The sequence below is a fragment of the Perissodus microlepis genome, chromosome 23 (assembly GCF_051167445.1).
Source record: "Perissodus microlepis isolate ML-2025 ecotype Zambia chromosome 23, ASM5116744v1, whole genome shotgun sequence".
NCBI lineage: Eukaryota > Metazoa > Chordata > Actinopteri > Cichliformes > Cichlidae > Perissodus > Perissodus microlepis.
The window spans coordinates 3563705-3575840 of NC_140482.1; the positions used below are offsets into that span (position 1 = coordinate 3563705).

At 44.0% G+C, this 12136-nt stretch overlaps 3 protein-coding genes across 3 annotated transcripts; 2 read left to right on the forward strand and 1 right to left on the reverse strand.

Annotated features, from left to right (window-relative positions):
- Window positions 1–1152: 1152 nt before the first annotated feature.
- LOC146360752 (uncharacterized) lies at window positions 1153–4078 on the forward strand. The gene is made up of 4 exons (XM_084922499.1): window positions 1153–2312; window positions 2435–2602; window positions 2840–2935; window positions 3368–4078. The coding sequence occupies exons 1-4, from the start codon at window positions 1959–1961 to the stop codon at window positions 3680–3682; spliced, it is 933 nt and encodes a 310-aa protein (XP_084778625.1). The 5' UTR covers window positions 1153–1958; the 3' UTR covers window positions 3683–4078.
- Window positions 4079–7502: 3424 nt separating this feature from the next.
- On the reverse strand, window positions 7503–9379 carry LOC146360753 (ankyrin repeat domain-containing protein SOWAHC-like). The gene has a single exon (XM_084921523.1). It carries the CDS (start codon window positions 9101–9103, stop codon window positions 7937–7939), a length of 1167 nt encoding a protein of 388 aa, XP_084777649.1. The 5' UTR covers window positions 9104–9379; the 3' UTR covers window positions 7503–7936.
- Window positions 9380–9965: 586 nt separating this feature from the next.
- LOC146360754 (uncharacterized) lies at window positions 9966–12006 on the forward strand. Its single transcript, XM_084921515.1, has 3 exons — window positions 9966–10301; window positions 10459–10599; window positions 10742–12006. The coding sequence occupies exons 1-3, from the start codon at window positions 10061–10063 to the stop codon at window positions 11791–11793; spliced, it is 1434 nt and encodes a 477-aa protein (XP_084777641.1). The 5' UTR covers window positions 9966–10060; the 3' UTR covers window positions 11794–12006.
- Window positions 12007–12136: the final 130 nt, after the last annotated feature.

Consider the following 12136-nt stretch of genomic DNA (forward strand, 5'->3'; position numbering starts at 1 on the left):
CATAAAGGCCGTGGTGACGGTAAGGCCCCGCTCGTTCCTGTTTTTACACACGCACCTCTCCAAATTGTGGCGGTTGATTTCCTTACACTAAGTAGACCGGCAGACTCATACCAGTACATTTTGGTTGCTACTGATATGTTTACCAAGTACGCTTGGGCAATACCTACCAGGGATCAGACTGCTTCAACCACAGCTAAGATGTTGTTGAAACACATTATTCAGCCAATTGGATGTCCAGAACAACTGCACTCGGACCAAGGCACCAACTTTGAGTCCGCCCTCATAAAAGAACTCTGCCAGCATTATAATTGCCAGAAAAGTCGAACCACTGCCTATCACCCTCAGGGCAATGGGGCCTGCGAACGTTTCAACCAGACATTAATAAACATGTTGTCCACCCTAGAGGAAGAGAAGCGAACTCGGTGGGTGCAATATTTACCAGAACTGCTCCAGGCCTATAACAATTCTGTCCATGCATCTACAGGTTATACCCCCCACTACTTGATGTTTGGATGGAATGCTCGTCTGCCAGTTGAGCTGTCTATGGGGATGAAGAGATCCACAGAGCCAACAACCACCCAAGAGTGGGTTACGAGACATCATGAACGCTTGAGGCTGGCATACCAAATGGTGGAGAAGAGCAGTCAGAAGGCTGCAAGCCGGATGAAGGGCAGGTATGATGTTGGAGCTAGAGCAGCTCCATTGCTCCCAGGAGGAAGGGTTTTAGTCCATACAACAAGAAGGGATGGACAAGGTAAACTGGCAGCACACTGGGAGGAAGAGATCCAAATTATAGTCGGTCAGCCAAACCCTACAAACCCAGTTTACAGAATTCGGCCGGAAGGTAAAGATGGTCCTGTTAGAGTGGTTCATCGCAATCGCCTGCGCATATGTACTTCCCTACCTTCAGATGACTATAAAACAGGAGAGGGCACCCCAGAACCAGAGACGACAGCCACGCATGACATAGCGACAGTCTCAGATCAGTGGTTGCTTCTATGGAGCATGGCACAGCAGAGGCCAGGGTCAGATCACTATCCCCCCTCCTACCAGTCTGCCCCTGCAATTCAGGAGGGTCTAAGGAGATCTGCCCGTGAAAATTTTGGGAAACCCCCATCTCGATATAGTTAGTAGAGTGCCCGAGGACGGGCTAGGAAAAAGTTGGGGTGTGTGTTACAGAGTATAGCATGGTGGAAAAGGATGGAGAGAATCCCCCACTAAGCTTTTGGGTTGGCATTACTTTAGATTTTGTTTTGTATTAATTGCATGCTTTGGTGTTTCTTTGTGTTTGATGTGAGGTGTGGGCCACACCCATGTGGGAGTGGAGATTCTACTCTAGTCCAGCTGCCAGCTATTTGGAGTTGAATACAGGGAGCAGCTGATTGGGGAGGATTGGAGCCCTTCTCTATAAAGGGGAGAGGAAACAGGAAGTAGGTGTTGTCGTTGTTTTTTAGTAGGACACTGGTTTAGCAGGGAAGCCTCGAAGATCCAGGATGAAGTGTGCACATTTTAACGGAAAAGATTTTTAACCTGGCCTGGTTTTGCTTTTAAAATAATCTGAGGATGTTGGAGGGAGGACTAATTTTTATTGGGATGTGAGTGGATGTGCTGGGAGACAGGAAAACAAACACTGGACTGGATACTCTCTATGCCCCTGACAAGGAAACTGGACCAGTTTTGGGGAAGTTCCAGCTCCCAGGATGTGATGTGGAGACCCAGCCTCGAACGAAGTCAGGCCTGAAAAGGCTAACAACCCTGACCGCAGTGGCTTTGGGCCTTGGATTCCTGGCCAGAGTTGTGTCTTCAGCCAGTAGTTTTACCCGGAGAAAGAACAAATAAATCTTGTGTAACCCATTACAGTGTGCGTGTGGTGGTTCGTTACTGGTCAATATTAGAGCTACTACTTTCTTGTACGGAGGCCATTTTGGGCCTTAAGTAACAATAGCATCAAGTTTAAGATGGGCAATTATAGGACCAAGATGAGACGGGCTGGATGTCAGGAGGTCACTGTTAATGCTGGAAAAAGAAGTAGAAGTAATCCTGATAACGAACCTTCACATTCCAACATTAAAAGACCCAAGCGAGCAGAAGTCAACTTCCTACCAAACTTTCCCCAAGGAAAGGCTCCTTCAAGCCTTGACCAGTTGAGGCAAGCAATTGTTGAAGAAGTCAAGAAGGCTGAGAAGAACCTGCCCCTCATTAGAAAGTTGATGGAGACCACATTTCCCCTGCGCAGACAAAACATAGTGATGTCCTGCCCACCAGTGAAGGAGCTCTTGGACCTCTGGCCTGCTCTAAAAATGGAGTCTGAGGTAATATGGATCAGCTCTCTTTAAAATGAAAATCGTAATTCTTACTCATGTGGCAGCTTTTTGCTGCTTTATAAAGGTGTGCGAGATTCTTCAAATTGAACTGTATTGTCCTTCTGCTGTAGTTGTATGCAGAGTTTCAGCGGATTACAAACCAGAACCTGCCCAATACATTCTACGCTGAACTTGACCGCCATCTTCCTCGACTGATGACCTTATTCAGACAGAAGGCATCAAAAACTGGGAAGACAGCAGATGCCCTGGCTGAAATTCTAAGAATTCACAATGAACAGGTAATAATAGATTGTTACACATTTCATAGGTTGAACCAGTGGAACATTGGACAGGTTCAATGATTTAAATGAGCTTTTTGAATTTTGCTATTAGTCCACTTTGTGTTTGCTATTTGTCTGACTGTGTTAAAGATGTGAACAGGTTATTTGTGGACATATGTTCTGATTTGACTGCTGTTGTTGTTGTTGTTCAGTAAACTCACCAGTATATACAATTCTGTTTTTATCTGGCAATAGGAAATCCATGATATCCACACCAAGCGCACTACCGTTCTCCACACCCTTCCTGTCTATCTGCGTGAGGATGTCTCTGGATTTTTCAGAACCTGCACTGTGAGTGTCCTTAAGTATCTAACAGATACTACTGCGTATATAAACAGTGGATCAAAGTACAAACATGTATTTTGATGCACTGTTTGGACTTACCTTTGTTTAGTCTACCCATACGGTTTCCATGTATGGTCTTTTCTGTCTCCTCACTACGAATGAACTGAATTGGTGTTTTGTTGAAAGTGATAAGATGTTTAGTAAAACATTTTCCTGTGTATTTCCTTTAGCTTAGTTTCAGTCTATCTCACACCACTTGATTCTCTGGTGAATTAGCTGATTTATGTGTGCAGAACATGGATCTTCTGTTTTTCACCTCTTACAGTGAGACCCAGGTCTCCCTTGTAAAAGTTGGAGTTGGTAAAATGAGAAATTATATGTCGTCTGTTGTATTTCTTGGGTTAGATTGTGATTAGTATCTCTTTTTCATTCATTCAGGACGAATCTGATGAGTTGGAGCTTGATGGTGTTGAAGTGGCCCTCTTCACTGTCATCAGTGACCATGACACGACAAGTCCAGTTCACTACCAACCTGTGAAAATCTCTGTCGTCATTGAAAGTGATGCCGTGGTCAGTCTCCCCAGATTTGGTGAAGCCTTCCTGGTAATGTTTGGACTGATCTATGCGCTTCACCTCAGCTACCCCAAAGCCCTGACCAACACTTTACAATTTACTCAAAAGATTTTACTTGGTCTAGAAAGTGGTAAACTGTCACCCAGGTTACAGACCCTCAAGAATGACTTGGTTAAGTAGGAACTCATCTGAAAGAAGGACGCAGGGTGAAGCATTATAAAAGGCTAGTTCAAAGTTCTCTCCTTTTATCTAAATAATGCCTCAAAACGTTATTGCATTACTCTACAGGTGTTCAGCCAATAGGTCCAAACTATACAACGTGCCTTTGTTCTCATTAACATAATGCAAAGCAACACTAATGTTTTGTATGTTTTAATGTTTTTCGTAATACTATTTCTAAAACATTGTGGGCTGCGCAAGATGACCTAAACTTCACTGTTTGATACTGGTTAATGTAAAAAAAATAGCATTGTAATTCACTCAAATTGCTGCCCTGTTGCCTTATTCAGATATTAGCCAGAGAGCCAAAGCACATTTTGATATTATTTATTATTATTTGGCATTATTTTTTATTACTCTGACAGTTTTCCTGACTAAACAATTTTTGGTCTACTTATTTTAATTTATAAATGTTTTTGTTACTTATTTTTAATTTATTTAATTTTTACATTTTTTTTATTTAATTTCAACATAATGTGCTAAAAGGGAGCAGGCAAGATACTGTTCAATGGCAGATGTTTATGACTTTTGCATATTAAGTTACCGATACTCAGTGTAATTGAGGCAATCAATTGCCTCAAAAATTTTAAGTTTTGGGTCACATGTTTTTAAGTATCAAGGAGTCAACTGTAGGAATGTTTAGCTTATTTTAGAGTTTAGAAATGTGTTAACATAGAATCTAGAATTATTGTAGAGACACTGACACTGCCCTCAATGTAATAAAGGCCTGATTGTGTCATGAACTTAGGAGTAGATTGTAGGAGACCCCTCCCCCACTTCAACTGTGAAAGTAAAACAGAGAGGAGTTAATGCTGAGTGGAAATTCCCCAGAGAATGTTTGGGTGGGGGTCTCAACATTTGTAACTGGATAACTGTGGTCTGGAAGGGAGATGGGTTTTATGACCTGAATCCATTCCAGCGACTCCACCATCACCGGCCACGGTGAAGCGAACCAAACGTAGTGAAACAGGTAAATCAGATGAGTGTTTTGATTATTATGGCGGTATAGAGTTGGACTACGTTAAAGGGTCCACAATCTCGTATACATTTGATCTTTGTGCTGTCATTAAATGCAAGGGCTTGCTGAACAGTTGAGTGCAACATCTTTAATGGCAGTACAAAATCGGATGGCGTTAGATATGTTGTTGGGAGAAAAAGGGGGCGTTTGCGCGATGTTTGGGGATATGTATTGTACTTTTATTCCAAATAACACAGTTCCCGACGGCTCTGTGACCCGAGTTCTGGAAGGCCTAAAGACGTTGTCCACCACAATGTAGGAGCATTCGGGAGTGGATAACCCGCTGGAAGCGTGGATGAACTCTGTCTTTGGGCAATGGAAAGGTTTCATTATGTCAATTATGGTTTCTTTGTCTGTTTTTATTGCAGTATTAGTGACATGTGGGTGTTGTTGTGTGCCTTGTATCAGAGCTTTGTTCGTAAGACTCATCAATTGTGCTGTGGGAGAATCTGATACAAAGGCCGACACCATGATGCCACTTTTGGGAAATGGGGAGTCACAGTATGAAAACATTATGGTGAAAGATTTGGTGTAGTTTTATCTGCCATAGGGCAGATAAAAAGGGGGACTTGTAGGAATGTTTAGCTTATTTTAGAGTTTAGAAATGTGTTAACATAGAATCTAGAATTATTGTAGAGACACTGACACTGCCCTCAATGTAATAAAGGCCTGATTGTGTCATGAACTTAGGAGTAGATTGTAGGAGACCCCTCCCCCACTTCAACTGTGAAAGTAAAACAGAGAGGAGTTAATGCTGAGTGGAAATTCCCCAGAGAATGTTTGGGTGGGGTCTCAACATTTGTAACTGGATAACTGTGGTCTGGAAGGGAGATGGGTTTTATGACCTCTAGGGAGTCACCTGCACCCACAGTGTTTTAACTGTCACGCACACACATCCACACGCACACTCACTCATGTGCACTCACACATACACACAGGTATGCGTACACAGTCACACACGAGCACTCACATAGACACAGACACAGAGTTTGCAGCACACTGTGGGGGGGTTTATGATGGGGACGCCTCTATAAAGCTGGCTGTAACTAACAAAGGGGTGAAGATTTTGCAGAGGGACACACCGGCCTCGTCTTCCCTTCTAGAAGTGCATGCTTAAATGAAGATGAATAAAGATGAATAAAGGTTTTGTGAAATAACTACTGAGTTCCGGTGCCGTCTCTGGAAGTTTCGACGAATAAAAGAACCGGGGTGAAACTGATTTCGTAACACAACATATTTGACTAACGTGTACTTAAAATAATGACAACACAAACTAATAAACATTTGAGTTTTGTTAACATAAAAATGTTGTGGTTGTGTACTTATTTTTTATCAGTTCTGTGAACTCATTCCTTTGAATTTGTAAACTTGAAACTTTAAGTCATATTAACTGCAAATATTTGAGTTGACCGTTCTCAAAAGATACAAGTACCATGTAATCCAAACTTTTATGTTCTGGAAAAATTTGACTTTTGAGTTGATCAACTTTAAAAAATTGAGGCAATCGATTGCCTCAATTTTTTTGAGTTCTGGTAACTTATTCGGGTTTACAGTGCAGTTGAAACCAGATATTTACACTTCAGGGAGAAAACATAAAAACTTTTTTACTGTTAAACATCAATTTAGAGTGAACTTGTTTTGATTTAGATAAAATTCCAGTCTGGTTTTAAACCTCACCACAGCACCGAAACAGCCCTACTGAGAGTTTTTAATGACCTCCTTGTAACTGTTGATACAGGGCGTCCTGTGGTTTTAGTTCTTTTAGACTTGTCCTCTGCCTTCGATACGGTTGATCACGACATCCTCCTTTCAAGGCTTGAACATGTAGTTGGTCTTAAAGGCAAAGTACTTTCATGGTTCAAATCATACTTAAATGAGAGGACTTTCTCTGTCTCTATGGGGAATCATTCTTCCTCCTCTGCACCCCTCTGCTGTGGTGTGCCCCAGGGGTCTGTGTTAAGTCCTACCCTGTTCTCTTTGTATCTGCTACCCCTGGGACAAATTTTCAGAAATCACAATATTTCTTTCCATTGTTATGCGGATGATATCCAAATCTATTTTCCTCTGGATTTGGATCTCCAGTCCCCGCTATTGCCGCTGTTCAACTGCCTGCTGATGTTAGAGACTGGCTACTGCACAACTCTCTCACCCTTAATGAAAACAAAACAGGAATGATCATCTTTGACAGTCACATGCCCTTCAAACAGCTATCGGATACCTTGGAGTAGTGCTGGATAGTTCCCTCAAATTAGACAAGTGTCTGCTGACAGGTGAGTACAGTCAGACTTGGAGCTGAGAGCAGTCCCTTGAACTCAGGCTGTAAATGGGTGGAGTTGGCTTCACCCACAGACGGGACCACTTAGTGTAACTGTAATGCTTCATGAATGTGGCTCCATAAAAGAAACATGAACCTGTCAGTGTTATTAAAACTAATGATCACTGCTGCTTTAGTCTGGTTTGCTGTAATGAACTCGTCTCCTACCTGTTAACTCTCAGACGCTGTCACAGGCTCACAGCGCCACCCTGTGGACACTGTATGTATGACTTCATTTATATTGTTCCATGTACATTCTGCTCTGTTTATGCACTTTGGACCAATGTAGCCATGTTTCTGCTGTCTGTGCTGTTATCTGATCTCTTTGCAATGGTAAATAAAAGTCACGTCTCGGTCTATCAAGGACTGGTGTTGTTACTCTGTAGCTTAGTACTGTTGTAAGTACTTTTTCTTGCATGTACTCTTTTAGGGAAGAGTTTTTAGAAAGGTCTAAATCAAAGTCACTCACTGGGCTTTTGTAAAAATCTGCATCTCTGCTGAAGCAGCAGTTTGCTTTAACGGATTTGGTAACGAAACATTTTCAAATTACAAAGACGGACAGCCGAATATTTCCTCAGACCAGGAAACCCAAGCTGAGCTGAAACAACAAGAGTTAAATCAGATGGAGCGTTTTATTTAATGAGTAAAACAGCATTTATTTTTACACGTTTACCTGCTTTAATGACACCATATGAATGTTTGAAGTGCGAGCTGTTAAAGATTAAACGTGCAGCTAAGAGAAGAAGTGCTTCTTTACACACTGATGAGAAACACGGTGACGAAACTTCCATACATCCACACAACATCAGGGAGAAGGTTTTCCCAGAAATGAGATGCCGGGTGTGAGTAGAAGGTGAAGCAGGACGTTTAGTACATGCGTGGCTCATAAGCCTCTGTTCCACTTTGCTGTGCCTCCATCTTTGAATGAAGTGCTGTGGACAATCTGGGATATCCTGTCACGAAGCTTCTGCAGTTTGGGCTTCATCCTGCTCAGTGAGGACTTCCTCCAGAGGGGCATTTCCCTGGGTTGGCCCTCACTGTCCCCAGAAGCACAATCGTTGGAGTTAAGCTGGCTGAGGGGCTTCATGTTAGAGGTCCTCCAGCGTCTTCCGTCCCTGGGATGAGAGTTCTCACCTGCAGAGCACTCACAGCCTCCAGCGATGCTCCGTATCTCCACGCTCACGTTGTCGGTGAGGTACTGGCAGGCCTTCCTCCCACTATAGTCTCTGATCTCCACATCTGCATTGTAGGTTCTAACCAGAAGCTTGACCACCTCCACATGACCGTGCATGGCGGCGATGTGCAGAGGTGTGTAGCCGGTGCTGGATCGAATATCAATACTAACAGAAATGTTGTGCTGCTTGGCAAAATTAATAATCATGGCTATGAGCTCAGGCTTGCCGTGCTTGGCGGCCCAGTGCAGGCAGGTGAAGCCAGTCACAAAATCCTTCTTCAGGATGAGGCTGGGTTCTGCGGTGAGGAGGCGATGCAAGCTGCTCCACTGCCCGTCTGAAGCACACATCATCCACTCGTGCTCCATAGGCTCCAAGGCTACAGCTGTCCTGTGTTTGTTCAGGGTGGAGGAAACCATAGAGGTGGAGTCAGCTTCAGCCCTGGGGGACAGGTAAAAAGAGCGCCGAATCCATGGGGAGCTGTTCATCATGACCTCTATGAAATGCTTGCGACTCCCTCTCAGGGTGCTGTTATCGTCACTTCCAGACAATCTGTGCGTATCTACGCGCTCCTCCTCCTGTGACTCCGGCGGGCCAAAGGGAGACCTGTGCTGGGACTCTGCAGACTTTCTGCACATGGTCACACTACGCCCCTCTGCTGCACTCAGGCTTTCCTGTGACTCAGCCTGCTGCTCAGCAGCAGTAAGTACCTGCCCCGTCCTACCGGTGTGTGCAGGCCCGGGTACGCTAAAGAAAGATCTCTCTGGAGCGAGCGGCGACGCTTCAGTCACTGTAATTTCTGGTACGTTGGGCTCTTTTCCAACCGGCTCCTTTCTGGACTCCCTGTCGTCTCGTCTGAAGCTTTCCCAGTTTCCCATCGCCTTCCAGCTGCTGTCCTCTGCACAAACACACCGAGGACACTTTGTCCTGTCAAATTCTTTCAGTGTTGAAATTATGCGGAACTCTGACTTGGCTGTTATTTCCGTAACCTGAACCAGGTGTTTCTCCTCACTTCTAGTTCTGCGGGCTGACTGTAACACATCCACTAAAACTACTCACAGCTGTGATTCACCGGACTTCCAAAGCAGTTAGGGCTTTGGAACGTGATGTCACAGGAGGCGGGCCACGCCCCCCGTCGCCATGACAGTAGGCCAGACAAAGGCTGTGTCCCAATTCAGGGTCTGCACGCTTGAAGTACGCATTTTAAGTGCGATTACGTCACCGCCACGCGACGACGGCTGTCCCACTTCGAAGTGTACTTCAAATGCATACTCCAAATGCGCCGTCGATTTCCCCAAATATCAAGCGTGGTCCGGTGCACTCGTGGTCCCATATATCCCACAATTCATAGCGCGGCGGTGGTTGTGGATATTTTTACCGCAAAATACGGCAGAAGGGAGCGGCCGAAGAGTGAATTGTCAAAAGTAAGTACTTTGAGTACAGTGAGATGATTTTAGTCTCGTGACCAACATTAGCTAATTGTTATTTACTAACTAATCTTGAAATGACTGTTCAGTACAGAAATGAAGCCCAACAATCATGTTTTAGATACTCAACTAATCACAGTGATGTCATGACAAAAATGAATGACCAGCAAAACATTTTTCTCCTTCATTTCTGTCACACAAAGCTGTATGTAACGTTTCTAGCGGTTAGTATCATGGTTGCTAGGCAACCTGAACAGCGCGACGAAGCGTATACGGTCCCATTTCAGAAGCCTCTCACTTCCGCACTTCTCGTACTTATAGTACGCACCGTACGTAGTACGCGTAGTGCGCGTACTTCAAGCGTGCAGACCCTGAATTGGGACACAGCCATTGGATACAGCTTCAGCTATGGTTCGTACGTGTTGTGTAGTCGGTTGCAACGTTAGAGCTCACGATCGTGAAGGCAAGAAGCTGGATAATGGGCTCTCTTTTCATCGTTTTCCATCCTGGCGGCAACGTGAGGGATCCCATGTATCCGATATCACCAAACAAAGACGCCAGGCATGGATTGCAGCGGTGAGACGAGCGGATATCGAGTTCCGTGCAATCCCCAGCTTTTTGTTGGTTTGCTCGCGGCATTTTCTCTCCGGTGAGTTCTGAATGAATTCATATCACTCTTGAAAGGCTTTTAGTGTTTTTTTTTCAATGCGCTGCGGTCATAGATAATGAGATAAAACATGCTAATGTGTGATGCTGCAGAACCACGTCATGTCCACTGAGTAGCTTTTGATTTGGCACTATTGCAGGCAAACCAGCATATGAAATGGATGTAACAAATCCAGACTGGGCACCAACACTGCACATGGGGCACGACGACAAACCTGTGTCAGACTCGGACCGGCACGCAAGGCGTACGCAACGGAAGCGAAAAAGAGCACCCATTGCAGGTAAACACCCCCCCTCTAAAAACATACTAAATTGCTCTTATGGTACACTAATCCGCACATAACTTAAAGATGAATCACACACCTGTCATTGGAATATTGGTGTACATTAACCTTATGTCTATGCACTATTTTTATCTTACAGGCTTGATGTTCGATGAAGGTCTGACAGAAGAACAACAACAACATAACCATGTCATGGAGGCAGTGGACAGCAGTTGTGTTGGACAAGTGGAGGTTGACGTACCAGCTGCAAATGTGGACAGTGGTGATGGGAGTGACAGCGTCACGGAAGCTGAAGGGCAGACGAAGGATTGTGTGTGCAGTCAACAGGGCAGAGCAGAAATAAACCGGCTGTTGGAGGAGAACAGACTGCTTCGAGCACAGTTGCAAAAGACAGAGCTGAATGAAACTTTCTTAAAGGACGATACCGAAAAAGTAAGATATTACACTGGACTACATTGTTATGCTGTCTTAATGTCCCTCTTCAACACTGTCAAAGATTTCCTGCCAATATCGAAGAAACTGACAGGTTTCCAAATGCTCTTACTCACACTGATGCGTCTGAGACTTGATCTTCCAGTCCAGCATCTTTGTCATCTATTCGATGTGTCCCACAAAACACTGTCTTCTGTCTTCACCGATACCATTGATGTTTTGTATGCCCGCTTAGGAGCACTGGTGCACTGGCCTGAGAGGCACTGTCTGCAGGCCACAATGCCTCCACAGTTTACTGAAACCTTTGGAAAACGAGTAGCCATCATTGTTGACTGTTTTGAGATTCGAACAGAAAGACCATCTAATTTAAAGGCACGCGCACAAACATACTCTCATTACAAGGGTACACACACCATAAAATACCTCATCGGGATTACACCCCATGGAGCTATTTCTTTCATTTCCAGGGGATGGGGGGGTCGTGCATCAGATAAACACATCACAGAGAGATGTGGCATTCTTCAAAAGCTGTTACCAGGGGACGTAGTATTGGCTGACAGAGGCTTTGACATCAGAGATGCTGTAGGAATGATGTGTGCGGAGGTCAAGATTCCAGCTTTCACAAAAGGCTACTGTCAACTTGATGCAAGGGACGTTGAACAAACGAGAGCAATTGCCCACCTGAGAATTCGTGTTGAGCGAATAATAGGTAGTTTGCACAACAAGTTCAAAATGTTACACACTACAGTGCCAATCTGATTACTCTTATCATGTGAGGCTGAAGACACAACACTGCTTGATAAGATCGTTAAGGTTTGCTGTGTTTTTGTTAATATGTGTTGTTGTCAAACCAGGGCCAAACGACACTTGCTCCCGTTGAGTATTCTTAAAGCTGTTTTTTTGGATGTACAGTACATTGTAAATAGTTGTACTTTGTGTGAAGTTGTTTTAATAAAACAAAAAAGAATAGTATATTTGTTTGTTTTTCTTTATTATAGATCTATTCACATGTACACAGCAATCACATAAAAATGAAATGCAAACTATTTACATCGCACCACACAGCTGTCATCAATCTTTAAGCACAACATGAAACATTACA

Coding starts and splice junctions, on each gene's coding strand:
- LOC146360752 (XM_084922499.1), top strand. CDS start 1,959: ATGGGCAATTATAGGACCAAGATGAGACGGGCTGGATGTCAGGAGGTC. Junction 2,313..2,434: donor CTCTAAAAATGGAGTCTGAG/GTAATATGGATC, acceptor CTTCTGCTGTAG/TTGTATGCAGAGTTTCAGCG. Junction 2,603..2,839: donor TAAGAATTCACAATGAACAG/GTAATAATAGAT, acceptor ATCTGGCAATAG/GAAATCCATGATATCCACAC.
- LOC146360753 (XM_084921523.1), bottom strand. CDS start 9,103: ATGGGAAACTGGGAAAGCTTCAGACGAGACGACAGGGAGTCCAGAAAG.
- LOC146360754 (XM_084921515.1), top strand. CDS start 10,061: ATGGTTCGTACGTGTTGTGTAGTCGGTTGCAACGTTAGAGCTCACGAT. Junction 10,302..10,458: donor CTCGCGGCATTTTCTCTCCG/GTGAGTTCTGAA, acceptor GCACTATTGCAG/GCAAACCAGCATATGAAATG. Junction 10,600..10,741: donor AAAAAGAGCACCCATTGCAG/GTAAACACCCCC, acceptor TTTATCTTACAG/GCTTGATGTTCGATGAAGGT.